The 25944-nt window shown below is 40.6% G+C and overlaps 2 protein-coding genes across 2 annotated transcripts in view; one reads left to right on the forward strand and one right to left on the reverse strand.

Annotated features, from left to right (window-relative positions):
* Positions 1 to 18882, forward strand: part of stt3b (STT3 oligosaccharyltransferase complex catalytic subunit B) — a 35416-nt gene extending 16534 nt beyond the window's left edge. Inside the window, exons 2-16 of the mRNA XM_058399597.1 lie at positions 1134 to 1242; positions 3707 to 3994; positions 4738 to 4803; positions 7077 to 7176; positions 10428 to 10526; positions 10671 to 10817; positions 11292 to 11340; positions 12198 to 12352; positions 14148 to 14359; positions 14772 to 14959; positions 15130 to 15301; positions 16360 to 16533; positions 16658 to 16771; positions 16880 to 17086; positions 17204 to 18882. Of these exons, the coding sequence (XP_058255580.1) occupies positions 1134 to 1242; positions 3707 to 3994; positions 4738 to 4803; positions 7077 to 7176; positions 10428 to 10526; positions 10671 to 10817; positions 11292 to 11340; positions 12198 to 12352; positions 14148 to 14359; positions 14772 to 14959; positions 15130 to 15301; positions 16360 to 16533; positions 16658 to 16771; positions 16880 to 17086; positions 17204 to 17284 (2161 nt within the window). The 3' untranslated portion in view covers positions 17285 to 18882. The remainder of the gene's footprint in view (positions 1 to 1133; positions 1243 to 3706; positions 3995 to 4737; positions 4804 to 7076; positions 7177 to 10427; positions 10527 to 10670; positions 10818 to 11291; positions 11341 to 12197; positions 12353 to 14147; positions 14360 to 14771; positions 14960 to 15129; positions 15302 to 16359; positions 16534 to 16657; positions 16772 to 16879; positions 17087 to 17203) is intronic.
* Positions 18264 to 25944, reverse strand: part of osbpl10b (oxysterol binding protein-like 10b) — a 49849-nt gene continuing 42168 nt past the window's right edge. The window contains exons 9-12 of the mRNA XM_058399609.1: positions 24791 to 24977; positions 24451 to 24633; positions 21777 to 21930; positions 18264 to 21319 (exon numbers count right to left, since the gene is read on the reverse strand). Coding sequence (XP_058255592.1) covers positions 21272 to 21319; positions 21777 to 21930; positions 24451 to 24633; positions 24791 to 24977 — 572 coding nt within the window. The 3' untranslated portion in view covers positions 18264 to 21271. The remainder of the gene's footprint in view (positions 21320 to 21776; positions 21931 to 24450; positions 24634 to 24790; positions 24978 to 25944) is intronic.

Genomic DNA, 25944 nt, shown 5'->3' on the forward strand with positions numbered 1-25944 from the left:
TAGCCCATCCCAGCCTTGTGCAGGTCTACGATTTTGTCCCTGGTGTCCTTAGACAGCTCTTTGGTCTTGCCCATAGTGGAGAGGTTGGAGTCTGATTGATTGAGTGTGGGGGCAGGTGTCTTTTATACAGGTAACGTGTTCAAACAGGTGCAATTAATACAGGTAATGAGTGGAGGATAGGAGGGCTTCTTAAAGACAAACTTACAGGTCTGTGAGAGCCAGAATTCTTGCTGGTTGATGGGTGATCAAATACTTTATTCATGCAATAAAATGGAAATTAATTATTTAAAAATCATATGATGTGATTTTCTGGATTTTTTTTTTTTACATTCTTTCTCTCTCATTTTGCTAGAAATTACCTGATTTTGTGGAGATTGAGTTAGAGCCCAAGGTCTAAAAGTGGCACCTGTGTATAATCTGTCCGGATAACACACTGGGAATGGCTTTGGCCCTGATTATTCAGTGCGGAAAAATGTGAAACTTTTTTTAAATGGATTTTCCTTTCCCTTGAACAGTTTTTGAACTTAAGTTACAGTTTTAATTCTGGTCTAAGCTCATACACGCTTTTATAGGCATTAAGGGTTTTCCTGCACAACCATGACTGAGCACTTGATGTATTTGATTTTGCTGGTAATCCTGTTTACTGGTCTATGCTTATCTGAAAGCTGAATGAGATAATCCAGCAGGTCAGCTAATGTAAGCTTCGAGCTTTGCCTTCATTTCTGAAGGTTAGGGGCTAACCATTGGGATCATGTACCGTCATCCTCGGTCTCTAGAATATGCTTCATTGTTATTCTCTTCAGACCCTTTGTAATTTCAGTTCTTTGAAAATCTCCTTTTGAGGCTCGGCGTGGATACAGTCCAAATTGATCACAGACGGATGGAAAGGGAGCTTGGCAAACACGCTGTCCTGATTACCGTGTTCCAATTACAGAAAATGCAAATGCATGTTCTCATATTGTTCTGGGTTATGAATTAAGGCTTTGCAGCTGCATTGTATTCTAAATAAATAAATAGAAGTATTCTTTCTGACAGTCGGGCTCTGACATATCAGTGACGACATGTTCATTTTTTTTCCCCCTCCTACTTTTCTTCTTTCTTCCCACTCTGTCTTTCTATCCCTCAACTTACAGGTTCAACTACAGGTCAACTCATTACCTCAGTACTAATGGCTTCTATGAATTTCTCAACTGGTTCGATGAGAGGGCATGGTATCCACTTGGCAGGATTGTGGGAGGCACGGTAAGGATGGTCTAATTAAAATTCTCAACTAAGCCAACTCTTTCTGGTTCCCTCTCTCTCTCTCTCTAGGCTTCCAGACCTCCATCAGAACACCCAAATCTTGGACTTTAACCTGAGCTTCACCTTCTTATTCACAGTGTCAGGATGTGGTACAGGGACATAAAGCTGGCTTTGCAGAGTGTGTTTTTACAGCGTGACCGCTCTGATGCGAGAGCTGTAGAGACTTTCAGGAGACAGATCTCCCTAGCTGCAGCAGTGGCCATTTAGAGCAGACGCTATACGGCCTCTCATTTAGAGCAGGCCCTGCGGGCTAAGGGAGAAGAAAAGAAGGGCTGCAGAAACCCATAAAAATGCATCTTCCTCCCTTTTACCCTTTTTCGTCTTTCCTGTTCAGTGCTCCAGTTGTCCTTGTTCGAAGTAACGTGCGCTTTTGCCAGTGCTATTTCTGGTTTAAACATGTAAGGAGTATAGCAAATCTTGGATCATCTTTCCGTTTGAAACCATGCTTCCTGTAATACTGAAATTTTATCTTCTGCAGGTATTAGGGTGTCCCGAAAAATATAGAAAATTTAATTGTGTCGATTTTGGATGCACTGACGAATCAGCCAGTAATCCTTATTGGCCGATAAAAGCAATGTTTTTAAAAAAATAGTTCAACGGTGCCGATTCTATCCTGTCAGTCAAGCGTGAATTATTTTGAATTTGGTGACGGTGACAAACGAATTGCAATTCAATTCACCAGGTGGAACTGCTGCTCAAACCTTTTAGCTCATTTGATAACCCACCTTAAAGCTCGAAACAGCAAGGAATATGACAAGTTAAAGTTAACATGGAGGCTGCTTCACCCCAGCCAAAGGCTAACATTTACTCTGACTATAGCACAAGCATTTGATAGGACAAGAACTTTCCAACCGGGCAGCAAAAAAAACTCAAGACCTTATTTGGAGAGTAATGGAGTTTATCTTGCTGGACAATAAACTGTTGTCCGTAGTGGAGGACACAGGCTTTTCTGCCACTGCTGCCTTTCCTCAATACACAATACCAAGTCAGCGTTATTAGATATACAGCAGTGTGGCAGATCAAATTCAGAAACTTCTCCAGAATGACTTAGCAATGATCCTGACGAGCACACTTATACTGTGATGTACTATACATTCTGCACTGTGGGCTAATTCAAGACATTTCTAAGATGGAGTATCGTCAGCTGTCTTGAAATAATTTCTCATCCAGTGTCAGTGCTTGATAGCCCCGTCCCTCGATCTCGACGTAACCGAAGCTGCGAGCATTGAGTGCATTATTCCACACTTAATTTTTTTTTTCCAATTGAATAAATGCATCATTTTGTTATTTTAAGTGCGCTGCTTCTTGTTGGAACTGTGTTTGAACACACTACTCATATTATTTATCCTTAAAATGGTGTAGAATTATAGTAAGCATCACAAGTATAGAATTCAGGATGCAGCTCAAATCACTGATCAGTGGGTTGATCATGATTTTAAGTCTTGCTTCAGGTGCAAGAATTTACTGGATCTCTCACTGCACTGGCTGCGCCTCACAAATATTCACTGACATCTTAGATGGATGGACAATTGACAGATCAAGAGTGTGGCTTGTTGTTCGTGACAGCGTGAGAAATAAGACTAAAGCCATCCTGGCCAGCTGGAGGGAATGAACTGTCGATCAGTGAACGCATATTAAGAAATATGGACATGTTGATACAGCAAGAATAAACACATTATTTGTATTCCTTTCATAGTTAAGTGTAATTAATTATCTGTAATTTGAAACAAGGTATGGACAGATCATTCTTAAATAATCAGATATCTGCATTTCTTGTATCGATTCTGCAGCATTTGCACTGTAACACTACGCCCCCATTACTCTCTAACCAATGACCATAGGTGATTACACACCTGAACAACACCGCAGAAGACAGAAGTGGAGAAACATGGTCAGAAAGCTGAGCTGTGAGGGAAATTTAAATGTCCCCAAGACGCCTGTTTGTACTCAGAAGAAAGAAACCGATTTGGCTTAAACAAATAAAACATGAAGAAAACATTAAAAAGGAAGCATTAAAAATCTGGAGTGTTTTTTTTTTCCCCCTCCGAAGGATTATAGACTAGTGTCATGTATAAAAGTACAGTCCAGAGGGATTTCATAGCAGAAGGCCACATTGCAAGAATGTTGTTTCATCTTTGAGGGGATTTTGTCTGGCCTGCATGTGTGCATTGATAGTCTGGTCACTCTGGAAGGTTTCAGTGATGTCTAAATGGAAACTGTGCCAAGAAGAGGATGCTTTCCCTTTTACTCTATGAAGCATAACGTTTTGTGACATGTTCAAATTTACTATCAAAGAAAAAATAATGTCCCATAAACTGCTAAATGTCACACAAACTGTTCAGTGCTTACAAGTAAAATGATTTGGGTTGTTACTAATGCTCATTCTCCACACGTATTTCTCCAGGTGTACCCGGGTCTTATGGTGACTGCAGGGCTAATCCACTATCTCCTGAACCTGCTCCATGTGACCGTGCACATCCGTGACGTGTGTGTGTTCCTGGCTCCTGTCTTCAGTGGCCTGACTGCCATCTCCACCTTCCTGCTGACGAGAGAGTTGTGGAATCAGGGAGCCGGGCTGCTGGCTGCTTGTTTCATCGCCATCGTTCCTGGTTACATCTCTCGCTCCGTAGCAGGATCTTTCGACAATGAGGGCATCGCCATCTTTGCTCTGCAATTTACTTACTACCTTTGGGTGAGCTTCAAAGCAAACATTGCTTATTCTCGTGCTCTCAGGCTGTCTGCAGTCTTTTGTGGATAACTCCACACTCCTTCATGTCTTTTGAAAGGGAAATTCTTCATGCTCCTTAAATTGATGGGATTATTACTATTTTTTTCCCCCCAAATGCAAAGATATTTGACCCTCAAGATGGTCAATAATGATATTCAAGGTGAAATACAGTTCCTTGATTTTCAGTCAGTATGGAACCGTGTGAAGATTCAAACCCAAAATAGAAGAAACAAATTTGCTGCTAGGATTTTAATGAATTCCTATTGAAGATTAAATGTGCCATTTCTATTCCCCTAATTGGTCTCTTAGCAGTGTGCGCTACGCCTTTAAACCTTAGTTCTGCAGAGGTTAATCATATATATATATATATATATATATATATATATATATATATATATATATATATATATATATATATATATATATATATATATATATATATATATATATATATATATATATATATGATTTTGGCCACTGCAATTAGCTCATCACTGACAGAAGGAATTCAAACAGTGTTATGTTACTGAAGGAGAGAATTTTCCACCATTTACACTCTGGTTGTGGATCATCTTTATTAGGATTCTAATAAATAATAGTGAATAAGCATTAATAACTAATATAAACATCACAGTATCAGCTTAGATCAATATCAGCATCAATCATAGCATTGTAGATGCACTTAAACTAGGCCTTCTGTCTTTCAGGTGAAGTCTGTGAAGACTGGATCAGTCTTCTGGACCATTGGCTGTTGCCTCTCCTATTTCTATATGGTAAGTCTCATATTCATTATATTCATATATGAGCATTGTCCTGTAATGTTTTTGCATTTAATTACACTTTGCAGGACCAGGTGGGTCTAAGAGCGACAGTTCCTCACTTGCATGTGGAGCTGATTACAGAAATATATAAAGTAAAAAAACAGCGTTCAGTGTTGTTAATTAATTGGAGCCATAAATGAAGCCCGGGAGACATCTTTGGAGACAGGAGGCAGTGCTCATTAATAATGACATTGTGCAGTTCTGTCCTCCTTTTCGCTCCATTTTATTTCAGAACAAGAGCTAGCGTTGGCACAATGCCAATTTTATTTTCAGTTATCAGTACTGAAACCAGGAGTATTATCCAATACCAGTGCCATGTTTTCACGATCATCTTAAAAAACCCTTCAAACTACTCTACATAGACATCAACCTAATTTACACAAACAGCTATTTTTTTTATTTCGAGTAATCTCTTTCTAAAATAAAAAAACTAAAATAAATATCATAGACCAGGTGTGTGTGTGAAATGATAAATTTTTAGACAAAATATTATTCATATCAAATTCCTGATAAAATCTTAGCAGTGCAAAATGTAGACAAAAGCATGTGCAACTTTGGCTGGAAAATAAACAGCGTTATTTTCGGTGTACTGTGTGTATGACTGTGTTATTAACTCTGCCACTTTAGCAACTTCAGTGTCTGTTCTTTTTCTTCGTTCTCAAGGGGGCTAATTCTTGTTTAGAAAACAAAGCATTGTGACTTTCTCAGCTGTCAGACTGCTCTTCCTTTCATCAACTATATTAGAGCATTCCCAAAGAACTCCTTGTTCTCTACATATGCATGAGTTGCACAATGCAATTAGCCGTTAAAGCTGTGAGGCTAGTCAGCCTTTGTTGACTGTCGGGTACAGCAAGGGTTTATCTGATCGTGGACGGTAAAGGTGTGCACTTATCTCATTATCCAGCTTTTGCTGCACTTTCTTTCAAAATTTCATCTAACAGTCTAGAGAGGCTGCTCTTGCTCGTACTCGCTGTACCCACCCACAGGGCCGTCTCTTGCTGCCTCACATTGCTTCATATATAGTCATTTTGTCTAGTTGTTGCATCTTGTCTGGCTCTGCACTCGTACCAAGCTTTGTGTCTATAGTGAAGTGTCCACATTAAAAACGTAACAATTTCAATTTTCATGTAATATGCTAAACACAAATGCAACATGTCACTCTTTACAATGCAAAAAGCTGATATTACACTGCAGGCTCACTGGTTTGCAGCGAGACGATGCAGTCCATACTATTCCACCTCGTTTGCTGACCTTGTTGGGGGGTATTTGGGTGACATTCGGCTTTACTTTAACATCCTCTAGGCATGAATAAGCAAGTGGCGAGTGTTGGACGTCACCTACAATTTTTCTGCAGCTCGAGAGCGAGCTACAAGCATCGTCTCAGGGGAAAACACGAATTTGGCTCTCAATTTGCCATGTGTCGAAACACTCCTGTAGCTACAGTGATCCACTCCCCTACGTGACTCACGTCGGCGTACTTACTGAGCACGGCTCTGTCAGAAATGAAGTGTCGTTTTGGCAGCTTTGATCCAACTGTTCAGTAAAGTGCCAAACCAGCATTATCTGTTCTGTTATCTCCTGAGCTCTGATGCTGCCTGCAGGGTGTTTTTCTCCTTTCTGCTAACTTTATTCTAATGGTTAACGTTGCAGCATTTGTTGTCGTTTTTTTTTTTCCCCAGCAACCTGAATTAATTTTTTATAAAACACTTCTGAAAGCGTTTGCATTAGTTACGTTTATTGTACCGAGGTTTCCAGTGCATACAAAGCAGTCTGCTGTTTTGCTCTTCTTTCTTTTTAATTTAATTAAAACTTACGTTATGGAAACTCTGGCACATGCTGCACAATGTAGGTTTAGGTTACTTTTTCTGTCACATGACCTGCTTTATGTTTTATTATTCTACTTGTTTTCGAATGGGATTTGTTCTTTTTGTTTTGTCGTCTGCACCCCCCACCACACCCCACCCTGTCTACCATTTTCTGCTGATATCGGATTGATATACGGTTACTGGATATAGGATTGGTGCTTTCTGAAACAAGAGCAGTCGTCTCTACTATAGGCTTCAACACCTACTCAGCTTGGAGTACCACTAACCAACAGGTTGTAGGTTGAGTGACTAGACTCTCTAGTGTACACCATTCAAAAATGTACACTTTCCTGTGGCTGGCTGAATGAATTGAGTGCTTTGTGTAGATCAATAGTGTTGATTTTTGTGTGTGTGTTACAGGTGTCTGCGTGGGGAGGCTATGTTTTCATCATCAACCTGATCCCGCTACATGTGTTTGTGCTGCTCCTCATGCAGCGTTACAGCAGGAGGCTTTATATTGGTGAGTCAGCGCTCCATGAGTGTGCATGTGTGTGTTTGCCCTTTGAGACACACTACCACCTACACACACCTCACACAAACATAGATTATCTTCAGTATTCATTTCCAGTAGTGAAAATGCCTGTTTTGCTCTCACGCTCTTCTATATTTGTGGGTTTTTTTGTTCTTACCATGTTCACACATACACATATGTGAATATGGAGGACAAAGCTTCATGTTGCTTGCTGTGTGTGTCTCCAGTTTTTTTTAGTCATCTTGCTGCAGGAAGAGCAAAATGGAACGAAAACTGGACTTTTTAATAGCACATTTTTTCCACCTACTCCTCTGCCTCTCATAACCAATTAGACTGACAGCTTCTTACAACTTACCAACAAAACGGATCCCAACTGCCTAAATTAGGGTTTCTGTTATAAAGATGCATTGTTACATGCACTAGCAGCAGAGGCGTAGGACTTTTCTGAGGAGCGAATCGTTATTTGAGGGTTTTTGTTTTGATTGATAGCCTTGTTTTAAAGAAAGTGTGTGGGCTCGGCAGTGCTCGCATGGCGGACCAGGATAGTGCCGCTTTCTCCTGATAATTCTGTTAGGACTTTCATTATCCCTCCCCTCATGGCTCTGTGGAGCAGTGGCCCAGCTGCTGCAGTCAGAAATGGGCTCAGTGATGGATGCTGGACATTAGCCTCATCCAACACTGTTCCACAATACTCGTCTCCCTGAGTGCCACAGAACAGGTGCTGCATCTGGCTCCCCGAGGAGTTTCAGTTACACAGCACTTCTGTTTAGCTTGCTAATAAATTAGACCAATTTGGATTAAGTAACGTTTCGGTAGCTCCGAGATCTGGGCAGATATTCCAAAGTGCTTATGATAACACTTTGCTTCCAGTAGCTGTCCCTGGATGGTGCCTCTCAAAGCTAATATTAGAATTTAGACCAAGACAGAGAGCGCACTGGGGAATGAGACCTTGAATATTGCTGCTTTATTTAACATCTCATTTGAATTGACATTTTGTAATGTAATGTGACCTCTCCTTTTCTTTTTTTTTTTTTACAGCAGGGTTTGGCAAGAGCTGTGGCCATTGTATAGATATCCGGATGTTAAACTAATTCTGAATAGGGGTGTATGCCTTGGGGACAGGAACAGACAATGAATACAGAGCCTGGAATGGTTCCATTGTACTTTGGCCCCTCTGCAGCGATGGTAGAAAATTGCATGTGTAAAGAATTTATTTAGCAGTAACTGTTTTCAGCAGGCCATTCATGTTCTGTTAATCACTGTCTGTATTTTTGACTGTAGCAGGCATCCTGAAATGAGAGATATAATCCTTAACACTTTAACTACTGAAGCTTCACATAGTGCAAAGCATTTGATTAGCACTGTTGACGTCATGTCATTGACGTGACAGTGTCGCAGGTTTGGTATGAAAATAAGCAAGTCGTATTGTGTGGCAGCGTGACTGTGTTACTCATCAGTAGGTTCAGGGTTCAGCACCACCATGCTGCCACTCTTGAGCAAGGCTCTTAATAGTCAGTCTCTGCTCCAGGGGTGCTGTTTCATCTCTCTGACCCCAACTTCCTAACAAGCTGGCAAATGTGAAGAATTCCACACTAATGTATATGTTACAGATGAAGTTGTCGTTGTCTTCTCCTTCACCTAATATTAATTCTAATTGCAATGTAATATTTCTGGTTCATTTCATGCAGTACTATAAGGTAGCTAAACTTATATATATATATATATATATATATATATATATATATATATATATATGTGTGGAATCATGCTGGTAAAGAGAGCGAGCACTCTACATGCACTACACACTTTACACATCTTTGGAGTTTATTCTATGCAACTTTCTTAGAGGACAATAAATGTTATTTGAATTAACCACAAACATGCAGAAGGCTGCTAGCTCTGTGGGTGTGGGTGTGGATGTAAACAGTTTATTTGTGAGCTACAGTTTTGCTCTACTGCTCCCTATGACTACAGCTTCTTGTATATACTGCTGAATTTTACATTTGAATTTCAGTTTGCATGAGAGTTCATTCACGCTCGTTTCCTCTTTAACCCTTAAAAAAGTGTGTCTATTTATAGATGATACGAAGTTCTTTATTTGTAACACATATATTATATACTTGTAATGTAGAGAAAAGGTTTTCCCCACAGTGCAACACAATTCGAAAATAGGTAAAATTGAATATTATACGGAAAACAAGTATGTAGTAAAATATGATGATTATATACACTATCAGTCAAAAGTTTGGACACCTTTTAATTCAATGTTTTTTGTTTAGGGATTTATTTTCTACATTCTAGAACAATACTGGAGATTTCAAAACTATGAAATAACACACATGGACTTAAGTAATCCATATGTAATGACAACAAAAAACAGTCAGTTGTTATTTTAAGACACGAAGGTCAGGTGTTCTGGAATAGTTCTTGTAAGAACAGTACTGTTCTTAAGTGCATTTGGAAAACCCATCAAGCACCATGATGAAACTGGCTCATATGAAGACCATCCCAGTAAAGCAAGACCAAAATTTACCTCTGCTGCAGAGGAGAAGTTCATTTAGAGTTACCAGCCTCAGAAATCACCAATTAACTGCACCTCAGATTAGAGCCATTAAGAAGGCTTTACAGAGCATCAGTAGCAGACATATCTCAATATCAACTGTTCAAACGACATTATTGTGTATTTTGGCCGCCTTCAGCATTGTTTTACAATGTAGAAAGAAATAAACATCAGGAAAGACCATGGAATTAGAAGATGTGTCCAAACACAATTTTATAAATATAAGAAATACATACAATAAAATAAACATAGTGAAAGTACAAATGAACAGTTTGTATTCTATGAAAATTGCTGTCTAAAACTATTAGATTCTGCCTAATTTACAATGAATTGACATTAAATACAAGTTACTGAGTATGCCAACATTTTTGTGAAGTTCTGGCAGTGGTGCAAGCATGGCAGCCCAGTTTGTAGATGATTCAGAGCTCAAGGCCCAGCCTTCCCGTACCGGGCCTGTCTGATTCCTCCTCATTAGCTCTACTCACTGCTGCTTCCTTCTGCCTTTCTGCACTAAAATTCAGATCAAGCACAAAATTGGAATGAGATGAATAGCACTGCTTCACCAGCTTGTCACACAGATGTTCTGCACTTTCATACGCATGAGTGTGTGCGTGCCTATGTTTTGATAGGATTATATGTCCAAGTTAATGCTCTCTCTTCCCCCCTCCCCATTATACAGCTTACAGCACATTTTATATCGTGGGCTTGGTGCTGTCCATGCAAGTCCCGTTTGTGGGCTTCCAGCCCATAAGGACAAGTGAGCACATGGCCGCAGCAGGTAAGATTAATTCTAGTTGCCCAAATTTCTGCTGCCGAATAAAATACTTCGGAAAAGTGAACTGAACCTTGCTTAGTGGATGCCTGTAACAAGCCGCTCGTGAAGCCATGCTGAGTGTGTGTGGGTGTGTGTGTCTCTCTGCAGGTGTCTTTGCCCTCCTGCAGGCATATGCCTTCTTGCAGTATCTCAAGGACAGGCTGACTAGGCAGGAGTTCCAGACCCTTTTCTTTCTCGGTGTGTCACTGGCCGCAGGGGTGGTTTTCCTCACCGTCATCTATCTGACCTACACAGGTGAGGCTGCAAAATGTAACACAGCATATGTCCTCTCTTCTGTGCACTCCTCCTGTTCTGCCAATAAGTCCTCGGATTGTACTACACGCTCTTCATCTAGATACAGGGAGATTTTTTTGACTCGCCACCATAACTTTTTTTTTTTTTTCTCCCTTTCCAATCCTGCATGTCCGTGCCTTGTGAGAGTCATTTGCTTCACTTCCCCAGTCTCAACAGCCCTTTATTAATCACATCAATGCCTGCAACAAGCTTATGAGATCTCATTAGGGCCAGTTTGCTTTATTTTCTGTGTTGCGTTTACACCGAATACAGCCTCCCAGTGGAAATGACTGGAAATTGCATTGGGCATTGTAGGAGGTATTAGTCTGCTGAAAGCTATCCAAGCTACTTTGCCTCAGAGGAATCACTAAAGAGTTAGAGCCATTGTGTTTGTCGATTGCGACTGTTTTATGTTCCCGTTGTCTGTGTTTTCAGGCTACATTGCACCTTGGAGTGGCCGCTTTTATTCACTGTGGGACACAGGGTAAGTGGGTTCCCTTTTTTTGCATGCATGTGAGGTTCTGCAGCTGCTTTCTTTTAACCATAAATATCAGAAACAGGCTCTGACTTTTTTTTTTCATTTAGGTCTTTATTTCACAGTATGACATGCAGGATTCCTGTGTGGATTAACAGCCTAGTCAGACTTTGTCAACGTTAATAAGCTCTGTATGACTACACAGTTCCTTTTCTAGTATGCCACCTTGGAAAGTGTTCATTATTAGTCATATCATTATAATATTGAGTGATGGAATAATCACATGTACGGCAGCTATAAATGGAGTGTGGATGAAGATTTGTCTGGTGACGGGAATCGGGGTAGAATGTGCAGAATCGGCTTTCTGAGATTCAGAAACGAGCAGAAGAGGGAGAGAGGGGTTGTGTCAGGAGATAATGATCAGAAGCAAGGACAGCATTACAAGGTCTGCTGGTCCACTTAATGCCCACAAAGAGCTGTGTTAGAAACTAGACAAAGAGAACAGTACTGGATAAGTGCATATATAGAAGTAAAAAGATTGAGATTTGTTCAACTTGGTGAGTTAGTTGGCTCATTTAGCAAAGTTTCCACTCAACTCCCTTAGGACGTAAACTGCGAGTCTTTGATACATTAAGGCAGTTTGATGTTGAAGTGCTGGCTACGCAGTTAAGTATGCAGCTTGCTTCTTCAAAGAGCCGTTTCCCTCGTGTATTTGGACCATGAATTCATTGTTGCAAATGAACACTCAAGGTTAAGGAAACATTTCAAGTCAACTCGGGGGCACTAGGAGAAATGTTGTGAAGCGAATTCTAACATTTTAGACAAAATCCAAACCATACGCTTTTCTTGATTTTCGTTCTCTTCAGGTATGCTAAGATCCACATCCCCATTATTGCTTCGGTATCTGAGCACCAACCTACCACCTGGGTCTCCTTCTTCTTTGATCTTCACATCCTGGTGTGCACGTTTCCAGCAGGGCTTTGGTTCTGCATCAAGAACATCAACGATGAGCGTGTTTTCGGTGAGAACTCTGATAACAGTGCTGTTACCATGCTCAAGTAGCTGGTGCTAAATGAGTGTTGGCTCTGCATCTGCAGGCAGGAGAAGTATTATGAAGCGACGCTAAAGAACACAAGTGTGGAGTTTGTGTAGCCTAGTCTGCCACTCGATCTAGTCTGTTTAGCCGTATTTATTCATACTCTTTCCTTGCAGACTTTTGCCTCAGCAGAGACAGCTCAGGGCGGAAAGCAATAAAATCCGTTTCATCAGTCTGTTGTTTTGAGCACAGGGTTTATATCTCGTGTGTATGGAAAAATGTCTGAAGCAAGCTAAAGACAGTATTCAGGCAATTCCAGTGGTTTTTAAATCAGGAAGCAGTTTATGTAGTAATTTTGTTTTCATAGAGTCTGCAAAAGACTCTTTTGCTGAAATTTACAAGGTATCGCAAACAGAGTTTACTGTCGCATAAACGGCACAGAAACCACCCAGAGAACAGATGCACAAGAAGAAGGGGTTTGGTGAATAATTAAACAGCGCTGTGCTGCAACCTAATGTGGCTTCTTTGCATGGTTTGTGATTAGATTTAGGAATTCCATGGCTGTGTGTGTGGTGCTTTTTGTTTTTGTTTGTTTGTTTTTAAATCATAACTAAGTCATAACTGAGCTTGAAGAAATTCCAGAAAATTTGATCAGCACATCTTTTCTGTCATCAGCCTTAAAGATAACATTTATATTTATGCCTAAGGTAGACAATGTATTTGAAAATCACAAATTCATATTAGTAGTACATTTACTTGTAGTGTACCCTGCTAACATTATTAGCTCTGTAGTCCACTAAATAATGCTAGAAAATATCAAATATGATCAGGAAGGTCCACTATGGTGGCCAGTCTATGTGAAAAATGATTTTCCCTGAACTACTCCTTCACAATTAGACCCTGACGAATCCTAGCGTTGTCATTTTGGAATATACCCGTGCCATCGGACAAGAAGAAAAATCCACTGATAAGCCCATTATTTGGCATTGCTGAACTTAGTCCTGACCAAGAGAAAGAACCCCAGATAATAACACTGCCCTCCAGGCATGTACTTTAGGCACTAGGCATGATGGGTGCATCACTTCATCCTCTTCTTAACCTGATGCACCCATCGCTCAGGGAGCAAGGTTAAATCTGGACTCATCAGACCACATAACCTTCTTCCATTGCTCCAGAGTCCAATTTTTATGCTTCCTAGCAAATTGAAGCCCTTTTCTCTGATTAGCCTCACTAATGAGTGGTTTTCTTTAGGCTACACAGCTGTTTAGTCTCAATCCCTTTAGTTCTCTTCACACTGTGTGTGAGGAAATGCTCTTACTGTCACTATTAAACATAGCCATGAGTTTTGTTTTTAATAGTAACTGGAGTTCACCAAAGGTCTAATCACGATCATTTTTTTACATTATTTTTTTTCATCCCCATTTATTCCTGGAAGATGATGGTTCACCACTATAATAATATATAATCTGTTCGACAGTTCGTAACCCAGGTTTAGTAGTTTCACCAACTCCTTAGTAGTTTTTTTGCTTATTGCAAACTAATTGATATGTATGTATTCCAACATGGCTTAGACAATGAGAAGCTACTCACTGCATCAGTTAGGGTTAAATAACTTGTCAGCTGAACCATATTAATCACTGCAGTAATTGACCATTGGAAGGCTCTTACCTGTTTGCTTAGTTCCAGGTGGTGATTTATTTATTTATTTTTGGCCAAACAATGAGCGTGATGGGTCACATGAACAAGTTTATCTCACACTCTACTCTTTGCTGCCCTCCAGTGGCTCTGTATGCCATCAGCGCCGTGTACTTTGCGGGTGTTATGGTGCGACTCATGCTGACGCTGACTCCAGTGGTGTGCATGCTGTCAGCCATCGCTTTCTCCAGCGTGTTCGAGCACTACCTTGGAGACGACACAAAGAAGGAGAAGCCACCAGCGGAGGACAGTAGCGACGAAGATGACAAGAGGAACTCAGGAAATCTCTATGACAAGGTAAAAGGGATCTGCTTTGCACAAGGGTTTTTCACATTTTCACGAACTTTTAGTAAGCTTTCATTTGCAAAGCGCAGAAGTGTCAGGGTATTTAGAATTATTGACTCTTGCTACAGTAATACAGGAGGCACCTAAAAGTACATCAAATTTATGATATACATGATAACCTGTAGTGAAAGATGATTAGTGCCGTATCTGATGTGAAAAATCAGACTACAGAATGATCATAAAGTTTGTAATAGTAGTATAAAATAAGGTTTAGCATGGAGCCACAGATGTGCTAAAAATACTGTTGTTTTTTTCCTCTCTCTCTGCAGTCTTGGCAGCTCTGCATGTCTGTCTTCAACCTTTTGGTTTAAAGTTTAATTGTTTCCCGAATGTAATATGAGGTGTGTGTGTGTCGTCTTGGCAGGCAGGGAAAGTGCGGAAACACATATCTGAGCAGGACCGACAGGAGGAGGGCCTGGGCCCCAACATCAAGAGTATTGTCACCATGTTGATGCTGATGCTACTGATGATGTTTGCTGTGCACTGCACCTGGGTCACCAGCAATGCCTACTCCAGTCCCAGCGTTGTGCTAGCTTCTTACAACCACGACGGGTGAGGACACACCAACCCCGCCTCGTGTTACTCTACACGGCCTAAACCTGCTATTCATGTCTTTTGGCTTTCTGACGCTCTCTTAAACGACTAGTCTTGACTAGAGTTAAGGCTGGTTGTAGCATGCGCAATAGCAAGATGTGCTAACATTTTGTGTGCCTCTCGAGCAGGTCCAGGAACATTTTAGATGATTTCCGCGAGGCGTATTACTGGCTGAGGCAGAACACAGACGAGCATGCACGAGTCATGTCATGGTGGGATTACGGCTATCAGATAGCGGGCATGGCCAACCGGACTACACTGGTGGACAACAACACCTGGAACAACAGTCACATAGCACTGGTGAGAAGAATGATCTATCATCACCCGGTCATCCTTGAACAGCTGGCTGCTGAAAACCGCCAGAAAAGTGATGGAATGATAGATTTAGACACTTTCAGGTCTGTGATTATTTGTGAGTACCATGAGAATTGTGGTACCATATAGTGTATGTGGGGAAAATCTGCAGTGGTGAATAAAATGGAAACAGGTTCTTCCTTTTTCAAAGAAAAGAGAATTAAAGGAGGACATTGCTGTGTAGGATGTCAGGTTTGATCGAATAGAGGGAGCAAGATATGCAGAGGTGTTAGTGTAGCTTGTATCGTTATCCAGTACTACTGCTTATTTTCATACTTATATTTTCACACTAAACAGTGAGAATCAAACAAATTGTATAGAGGAGTAAGGACTGCATATGTTAAGCATGGTGGCTAATACAGTAAAATGAGGAGCTAGGAATTCAGCCTCATTATTGTTCTCTTTGAACTCCAGCACCAGTGCTTTCTCTCAGATATTTTATTGCATGTAAAGGCAGTATGTAATTGCCGATGCACTTTTATTGCCTTAAAATGCTCAATATTGTCCTATTTAATCAGCAAGGTTGTATAATCTGTCCACCACTAATGAGTATGTTGTGAAAAGTAAAAGCTTGTGTTTATTTTTGTGAACAATTTGTAACTGGTCTTCAGTACCTTAAGGCAGGTAAATGATGGCAGCCAGCTGTTAGTCGAGCTGATTTTCTGAATTAATGAAAGGATTGATCAGTCCTTATCTGGGCTTGTGTAAGAAATTCTACCATCATTGCCTTGTCACGACTGCAGTGCAAAAGACCTGAGCGTATATAAAGCAGATGGGAATGCAGAGGGCACTGTAATCACATGACCACATCTCCCAGCATGTGTCCAGTTCCCAACCTGTGTTGTCTTTAGTATTATTGGTGACTCAACACACCTGACAATACTCACTGATTTCAGACTGAGGCCGCATGCTGATTAAATGCCCACTGCCCCCCCACCATATTCTCACTGCTGCCATCCTGTGGTCACGAATGTTTATTACAATCTTTTTTGTTTCCTCTGCAGGTTGGCAAGGCCATGTCCTCTAATGAGAGTGCCGCATATGAGATTATGAAATCCTTGGATGTTGATTATGTCCTTATAATTTTCGGCGGTGTGATCGGGTACTCGGGTGACGACATTAACAAGTTCCTGTGGATGGTGCGCATTGCAGAAGGGGAGCACCCTAAAGACATCAGGGTAGGTTTCCATGGTAACCATGATGGAGTTGTTGGTTGTACTTGCAGTATTATTTATTCCTCTAAACCAGTCATGACATGGAAACACATCCAAGGTTTAAAGTTAATGTGGTCTTTCCTTGCAGGAGAGTGACTACTTCACCCCTCAGGGAGAATTTAGAGTAGACAAGGCTGGATCTCCTACCCTGCTCAACTGCCTCATGTATAAAATGTCTTACTACCGCTTTGGAGAGATGCAGGTATGAGGCCCCCCCCCCATCAATTTTATTGATTTTGTTTTCAAGATTTTTTTTTTTAAAAAATGTGTTGTACTTGTGTCTGCTAACTACCTGCTTTTTTTTATGCAGCTGGACTTCCGCACACCACCTGGGTTTGACCGGACACGGAATGCTGAAATCGGCAATAAGGATATTCGCCTGAAACACCTCGAGGAGGCGTTTACTTCTGAGCACTGGTTGGTGCGAATTTACAGAGTGAAGAAGCAGGAGAATCGGCAGCCGCTGGACCACAAGCTCCGCAACATCGCAGTCAAGCAGAAGTACACCTCAAAAAAGGTACAATATCCCATGAGCACCTATTATACCTAGGATGATTAATTAATTTATTTTTATTTATTTATGTATTATTTACATACAAGTTTTAACCTGGTCTCATTCTTTCTCGATTTGTAGACAGCCAAGAGGAAGAGAGGATACATAAAAAATAAACTGATCCTGAAAAAAGGCAAGAAACTGAGTAAAAAGTCAGTTTAGACGTCAAACGGAAAATGGTAAAAATGGCAAACAAGGCAAAATAGACAATGACAAATGCAACCAGTAATCCACCAATCAAGAAGAAAAACAAACCCAGTCGTCTGGCATCTGACCACCTGAAAATATTTGATTGGAGGCTTTGACCCCGTGATTGCCATGACGACGCGGAGGCTGTGTGATCTGACTGAGGGAGTTGAGAGAGAGAGAGAGAGAGAGAGGGCCTGGACAGGGATCTCTATTTTAATCTATTGATTCTGGACATTTTTTTTTGTTTCTTTTGTACTTGAATGTGTTTGTAAGGCAGGTGAGCTGTCCTATCCATCAAGATGGCAACCTTTATCTGTGTGGTACAGTTCTATCTAATCCACAACAACAGTAATATGAAATAAGATGAAGTGGTAAGCTGAGTGAACCTTGGAGCAATAGCACCAAAGATCCAGTTTTTGTTTTGTTTTTGTTTTTTCTTCAGAGCCTGTGTTAACTTTTTGATTAAAAAAAAAATAATAATGATAAAAGCTCTGGAGTATGAGGGGTATGGAGTGGTGTACAGCACGAGAAGCCCAGGCCCTCCTGCAGGCTTTCATTTATAACTGATGAAACCCTCCTGTGTGTAGTTCCCAGAATGCATCAAGTTCCTTGTCACTTGAATGTGTGTGTGTGTGTGTGTGTCAGTTCAGCAGGCATTGCAGGGGACTGAGTTATTACTAATGTGCTTAATTATTATGGTGATTTTTTTAAAAAGAATTTTCTTTATTGTTGAATTGAACCGTTTCATTTTTTCTGCTCCTATCTCTTGTCCAGAGGTCTGGTTTGGTTTCAGCGGTGCCCCAGGGAAGTGAATACTGTAGATAGACTGTTGAATAAAGGCTGTTCTGCAGTGTTGGGCCTATTGTAGGAATCTGTTTCTCCCCCTTTTTTTCCTAATGACTGTCTCACTTTGCCTGTGCTGAATGCCAGGAGGAAGTGACACTTGTATTAGTTGTAGGTTTTTTTTTTTTTTTATACAATGCTGCATTATTAGCTTGTGCACTTTTGGCTTAGTTCACCTTAAAGTGGATCCACTACTGAGTAGCATGCAGGTGACGAGTGTGTATTCTTAGTGATAACGTTTCTGTTCCGGGTGACAAATTTGCATTTCTCTCACGTTTTCCGTTTTTTGTCTTTTCGCTCCTGGCAGACAGCCAGCTTTAACGCTCATCATATTTCTGAATCTTGGTTCGTTCTCTTGCTCCATGTTTTTTCTTGGTTTTCCCTTCCCTCCATGCGCTGCCTCTACTTTATCTTTTGTGTGCGAGTTAACAGAAGGGCAGTTTTTAGTACTTTCTGAGGAAAATTCCGACTCAATTTAACAGCCATCTGCTTAACAACATATCTATTTCATAATTAATAGACTCGAGAGCTATTTATTTATAAGAACAAAATGGTAGTAGAAAAACGAGGGCAGCATCAAATCACAAAATGCAAAACGGTGCGGTGTTTAAGTTGGGATTTCTTCCAGAAGGTTGTGAGACGGTTTGGAAAAATGGATGATGTTGTCAGAATCAGCGATGCCTTTGAAATTAAAGGAGTATATGAAAGGTTCTGCCTTATCACCAGTCGCCATGTTTGTACTTCTTTTTTACGTCTCATCTCTTTTCTCTCCTCTGCTTTTGGTCTGTCTCGCTATTGAATGGTACACCGCCGTTTCATTAAAAAAAAAAAAAAGTTCACTTGTGTTTTAGTTTTAATATTGTTCTTATATTAAAGGTTCCATGCTGCTCCAGCAGTCATACACGTAAAGCCTGCATTGTCGTTCCAACCACTACACAACACCGAATAAATGCTAGCTTGTCTATTCTTCATTTATTTTTATTACTTTTTTTTCGGTTAATTTGTATTTAATCTTGGTTTATTCTGGGTGTCTGGATTTCTGAGCTTTCTCTGTAAGGACAAAAGTGAAAGTGAATACATACTATACAAAAAAAATATTTTCATTCTATATGAATGTCTTGTGTCCGCTAGATGGCAGCACAAGTTTAGACCTGTTAAACCTGGCAACCCTCAACATCTGCCATTTTATTTTATCCCATTAGAGTTAAGGGAGTTGTTTTTAAAATGAGAAATAGTAAAAAAAAAATAGAAAATAGTGTGTGTTTGTGTGTGTGTTAGACTGTTAACCAGAACCAGGTTCCTCACTGACATTTTACATCATCCATTGAAGAGTCTTTACACGTACACAGAAGTAGCACACACGCTTGTTTACAGAATATTGAAATGCCACTGACATCCTAATCATCATGAATACACAATTTATATTCCAATTACAACCAATTTCTATTCCGTCTCCTTTTTCAGTTTCAAAAAAACCAGCATGTATTTCTACAGAAATGTTTATTTTAGCACACGTTAAGACTGTACTAATGGAAGTTATCGTCCACTCCCTGCCTGGATCTGGTGAAATGAACATGTTGCATAGTTTCTACATTGGTGCACAAAGTGTTTGGTCTAAGCTCTGAATACATTACGATGCTCTACGTCACTTCGCCTAAGACTCTTCACATAAACATGGAGCACTGAACATGTCTCGCCCATCTATTCTACATTATTTGCCCCCACCTTTTTAGTTTTTCTCCCTAATTCACAAACGTGCAGAAAAAATGCTGCATTCCCATAAGGCCTGCGAGGGTTGTGTATCTCCAAAGCCAACTTTTTTAAACATTTTTAATTTATAAACAGAAAAACATGATCAGTGGACAGAGTTGAAGATGTCTCAGACTTTCTAAGATGCTCATTAAAGGTTTAGTCTGGGATTTGTAGTAAATTCTAAAGATTACAAACTAATAACGAGTTAGCAACCATTTGTTTTCCCTCTATAAACTGGCTGGAAGTGGGGAAGTGTGTGCCAAGACATACAGCATACACACAGTGGTTTTGTGTCTCTGAATACCATGAATCTGTGATTACTGCAGTCTTAAACCCCTGTACAAAACTATCAATGAATTTACAAACTAATAAGAACATGCTTAAAGAAGTGTACCAGCAAACGGAACCATAAATCATCATTCTGAACGGAATTTCAATTGAATGGTTTTTCTCAAAAACGAGACCTGCTATTCTAAGGAAGGATTTTTTTTACGTTTTCCACAATATTGTCAGACTGAGCTCGTTATCAAGGCTCTGAAACCGTCCTGACCTTTCGATAAAGTAGTCGTCGTAGGCTGTCGTTTTCTCGGCTCATCCTTGCGTCAGGATGTCTCGCGTTACGGTGGATTAAATCTGGAACCTCATTTATTTAGACCTTATGCTGGAATGTTATGAGCAGCTACTCCGAGAGCTACAAGTTTAATCTTCTCTTATGACTGATCACCAGAACACTTACGCAAAGAGATCTATTACAGTCACTTTCACGACTACTTACATCAGACATTAATGTAATGCTCAGTGATTTCACACAAGCCTGTAGTATATTCACTTCAACATGCAGTCGTGGGTCTAAAAATAGGCTTTTGCTCCCATTTTGCTGCACCCTGAACACATTCTGACGTGAAGCTTGAAGTGGTTGATCGGGACTGACGCTTTCAGCACAGATATCATTGTCTATTAGTGTTCAAAGTGTCCGGGGTTGTTCCGTTTAAGGGAAACTTGAGTGCTGATCTTTCAGGAAGCATGGACGGATTAATAAATTTCGATTCAGGAAGAAAAGAAGAATGCAAAATATTTCCATTGTGTACTGTTTGACCTCCACGTCTCCAGTCGAAGGCTTTATCGGGATCAGAAAGACAGCTCTTTGAGGATCTGCTGCAGTGGGTGGTTGTTCTTTCAGGTTGGAATATTTGGGTGGGGGTTGGCACCTTTAACACTCAGAGGAAAAGGTCAGGCTCTTTCCTGCTCCTGTGAAGTCCGGTTCCTCTGGTTCTATTGGCTGGCCAGCACTCTCCCTGTGTGGCCCCGCCCATCGGTGGGCTGGGCTCCGTGACAGACAGCTAGCTCATGATACTTTTTCTCTTCTCAACAGTTAGTCTTCCACAGAGGATTGTGATAGACCCAGCCTTCTCCCTACACACACACATTAAACATCATGAAACATTCATATTCCATTTGCTACAGAGACAGAGTAAACATATTCGGTGGATTTATCTAGAACGTTATGAGTCTGGTTCGTAATAAGCAGGCTATTTGCTGACAGTGGAGACATGAGTCTGTTCTGATGTTGATGAGATGTAAGACTAACAGCTATGGAGTCTGCAAATCATCTACAGAGGAATTTATGTTAAAAAAAAAAAATTACACAGCTTCTTCTCCTGCCTTCTCTCTCGACAAGGCGTCATTCACATTCACAGTCACTCTGTCTAACCAAGTAAGCATATGAAAGAGGAACAAAAAAAAGCTGATGGATCTGCTACTCTGTTGCAATAATCTCTTAAGTTTCCTGTCTGAGCTGACACACAGGATAGGAGACGGAGAGAAAGCGGCTATTATGAGAGTGTTATCGAATTCTACCAGGATGTCTCACCTCTTTGATGAAGTACTTGGGTTTCCAGGCGGTGTTGGTGGCTGTTCGCTGCTTCTCCTCACTGCGTTGTCTCTCCTCCAGCTGGTGTTTGTGCTCCGTGGCTGTGTCGATGTCTCCGGTTTTGAGCGCTGCGGTCACATGCTGCCACAACCGCCTGTCAGTCAAAAATAATCAGGATACAGCACGAGTTCAATGTTTACAAAGTATTTACGAAGGACACTTGAGAAATGGCAAGGCATTAATAAAAGACAGTGCTTATTCTAACACTCAAACGTTTCTGAAGAATGAAAGACAGCAAGGATTTCACTCAACTAATCATGGACAGTGTAAATCCTGTTAAAATATTACAGTGACCGTGTAACAGCGGTCTCAGTTTTTTCGTTTTTTTAAAATCCCAATCCTTTCTGCTCCTGTAGACAGTATGAGAGGAATGTGCTGAAAATAATCCATGATGGGGTGCTGTGATAACAATATGGCCCAAAATGTTTTATCCGTCTTAGAAGGCTGAAGACGGAAACCTTCCTGACTGTTAAAAAGCTGCTGATCCTGTCCATTAATGTGGATACACTTATAAATGAAAAATATATAACCTGAATTTATACATTTCAAGTCAAGTCAAGAAGCTGCTGTTGTCATTTTAACCATATATAGCTGACACAGTGCACAGTGAAATGAGACCACGTTTCTCCAGGACCCGGGTGCTACGTAAAACAACATAGAGCTACATAACAACACAGAGATAAGGACTGAAAGTAAGCTGTCCTAGCCACATAAAGTGCAACGTGTGCAACCTAGTGCAAACAGACAATACAAACAAAACAGTACAGGACAGATACGCAAAATACACAAAATAGCACCGACCAGTAGACATTCTATAGATTATGTTATATAGTGCAATGTGTCTCAGTGTCCTGGAGACATGTTGCTTCATTTCACTATGTACTGCGTCAGCTATATGTTGAAGGGGTTGAAATGACAATGAAAGCTTCTTGACTTGACTTGATGTGAGAACTATAAACAAAGAGGGTTCTTGTAAACATATATACACCGACCAGGCATAACATTATGACCACCTGCCTAATATTGTGCTGGTCCACCTTTAGCTGCCAAATCAGCCCTGACCCGTCACGCACTGTGTATTCTGACACCTTTCTATCAAAATCCGCATTAACTTCTTGAGCAACAGTAGCTCGTCTGTTAGATCAGATCACACGGGCCAGCCTTCGCTCCCCAAGTGCATCAATGAGCCTTGGCCGCCCATGACCCTGTCTCCAGTTCCCCACTGTTCCTTCCTTGGACCACTTTTGATAGATACTGACCACTGCAGACCGGGAACACCCTACAATAGCTGCAGTTTTGGAGATGCCCTGATCCAGTCGTCTAGCCATCACAATTTGGCTCTTGTTAAACTCGCTCAAATCCTTACACTTGCCCATTTTTCCTGCTTCTAACTCATCAACTTTGAGGACAAAATGTTCACTTGCTGCCTAATATATCCCACCCACTAACAGGTGTCATGATGAGGAGATAATCAGTCTTATTCACTTCACCTGTCAGTGTTCATAATGTTATGCCTGATAGGTGTACACTTCTGTATAGCAGCAGTTGGTGCCAGTTAGAAATGTGTTGCAAAAAAACAGCATGTAAACAGCTATAATATGGGTGGTGCTGTAGACATGAATGTGTTATAGACATGTTTGTGACCAATGTTCACTGTTAAAAATGCTACTGAACTGAATTAGTGTTCGATTCTGTAGCTCGTCCACCATACTGTCTGTATAAATGAGTTGTTACTATTGAAAGGATAATGTGGTAGAATGAGCACAGTGCTTATAAACCTATAATCATTTAGAATTACAGTCGCAGCCACTGTTAGAGCTGTTGATCAACACCTTCTGTCCAATCGGATTAGAGAATTCAGCATCACTCTGGTGCAATTACAGATGGTTCAATTTCCTAGAATATAAACATTTTAGTCATTTAAACAGCTGTGATTTGGGTTAATTTCCAAAATAAACAGACTGTCATTTTGTAATTATATACTATTATAATCACAGGCTTTGTTTATATACTTATCTGTTAAATGAATTGCAAAATGCCAAAAGCCACATTATTGATTCCCTTGTGCATTGTTCCTAATCAATAGTTATATTCTGACCATGTCTCTGTGCTGTAATGACGAGTGTGTGTGTGCGTGCGTGTGTGTGTGTGGAGAATGGAAATCAGGCCGTCCTGAATGCCTGTCTCCTTGCACAAACCAGCTTAGTGCATCTCTATCCTCTTTTGATTGCATTAGGCTGTGATGCTAATGCCAGTCTGACAGCGTTATGGTACTCTGATGCGGCATGGCTCTGGCTCTCTCCCTGCAAGACGCAGCATTACACTTATTAAGTAAGCGGTCCAGAGAGACAGAGTAGCATGACAGGAGCCACGTTGCATAAGAGACCCATTGAGGATGGAGAAGAAAACAGTGTTCTTGGTTAAAATACACTACTTACAAGCTCTCAGGGGCATGCATTTTGTCACGGCATGTCCCAGGTCTGCTTTCTTTTCATGCTCCTGTATCCTTTTACCAAGACTACTTATTCTTAGTGGTGTGAAATATAGTGAGATACCTGAGCACAACGAAAAAGTACATTCCTTTTCCATATATGAATATTGTAGACTTTCTCACCGGGACTCATACTGGCCCTGCTTTTCCAGTGGGCGGATCTTCTTCTTAATGACTGGCAGTTTCGATGTGTCAATCACTTTAGTTTCTCCACTACTATATGTGAACTCCAGGGTACCGTTCCACTCTCCTTGAGCCTTACACACGATGGTGCTGGTGGGATTGTGCTTGACCTCAGCCGTCACCCTGTCAGAGGCAACACAGTCTGAGATGTCAGGCATTTAGCTGAAAGAAGAATTTGCCTAGAAATGTAGGCATAGTTAATGACACTAATCTCTAGCTTTGTACATTTATAAAGTCTGAGGGAATTGAAATGTCTCTACTCCTTGAGCCATGGACTCACCTGTGCACTTTTCCCCCGTAGAAGGGTTTGGTGTGAAAGGTGACGGTGGCAGAGTAGCCAGTCTTGGCACAACTGATGGACACTTTTCCCCCGAGCTCCACCCATGGCACAGTGAGGATAGAGCGGGCGTAGGCACAGGGCAGCGTGAACACGTACTGTTCTTCATGCTCCAAAAGGTGCAGTACCCCTGACACACACCAAGAGAGAATTTTACTTCATCATCAACTAGCTGTGGATTTGTTAAATCCTGATTTTCACATTCACAACAATGACAGATGTTGCGTGAGAGGATTTCATACAATAGATTGGTCAGTTATGCCGTAGCAGGTTTAGGTTTATAAAAATGAAATGACCAGCCATTTAGTTACATCTGATATCAAATATTATAATTCATTTTTTTAAAGGGAAGTTAAGACATATACAGTTATACTTTATACTCAATGCTCACACCAAAGCTTTATAGCTTCTGGCCACTGTTGCAGCAGTGGCCCTGACATTTTGCGCTAATAGCGAGCAACAACAACAACAGGTGCCACACTACTTTCTTTTTTTTTTTTTTTTTTGTTGCTGGATGCCTTATTTCTGTCCTGCATTGCTGCATCTCAAAAACGTCTAAAGTACAATGAGGCAGAGAACACAAGGAAGCTTTCTGACCCTTAATCTAAATGATAAAAGGACAATTACAGAAAGGCAGCAAGTACTTCCTTTTACAAAAGCACTATAAAATCCTATTAGAGCTTTTAGGGGAAATGGGTTTAAAGGGACGTGTTAATTAACCTTCGAGCAGATTGGAAGCAGCACTGATGCGGTACTCATGCAGTGCACTTACTGTGTCTGGAATAAAATGCTCTCATCTTATAAATACCAGGAAGCATGTTGAAACTGCTTTCTGTGATAACTGTACTTATATTACAGTAAGTGTTCATAAAATTTAGGAATATTTATAGCACAAAATCTAACACTCTTTATAGTATATTCAAATTTAAGACAATGTAATGGTAAGATCTTAAATTTCTCATGATAATGAGGGACCACCTCCCTCAACATGTAACATGACCACGTCACGCGTGCCAGTGATCTCACGGCTCTTCTGTCAGTTCCTCCAGGATTTCACATCTTCGTGATCACAAAAATGAATACAAAAGCAAGCAAAT

The sequence above is a fragment of the Hemibagrus wyckioides genome, linkage group LG01 (genome assembly GCF_019097595.1).
Source record: "Hemibagrus wyckioides isolate EC202008001 linkage group LG01, SWU_Hwy_1.0, whole genome shotgun sequence".
Classification (NCBI taxonomy): domain Eukaryota; kingdom Metazoa; phylum Chordata; class Actinopteri; order Siluriformes; family Bagridae; genus Hemibagrus; species Hemibagrus wyckioides.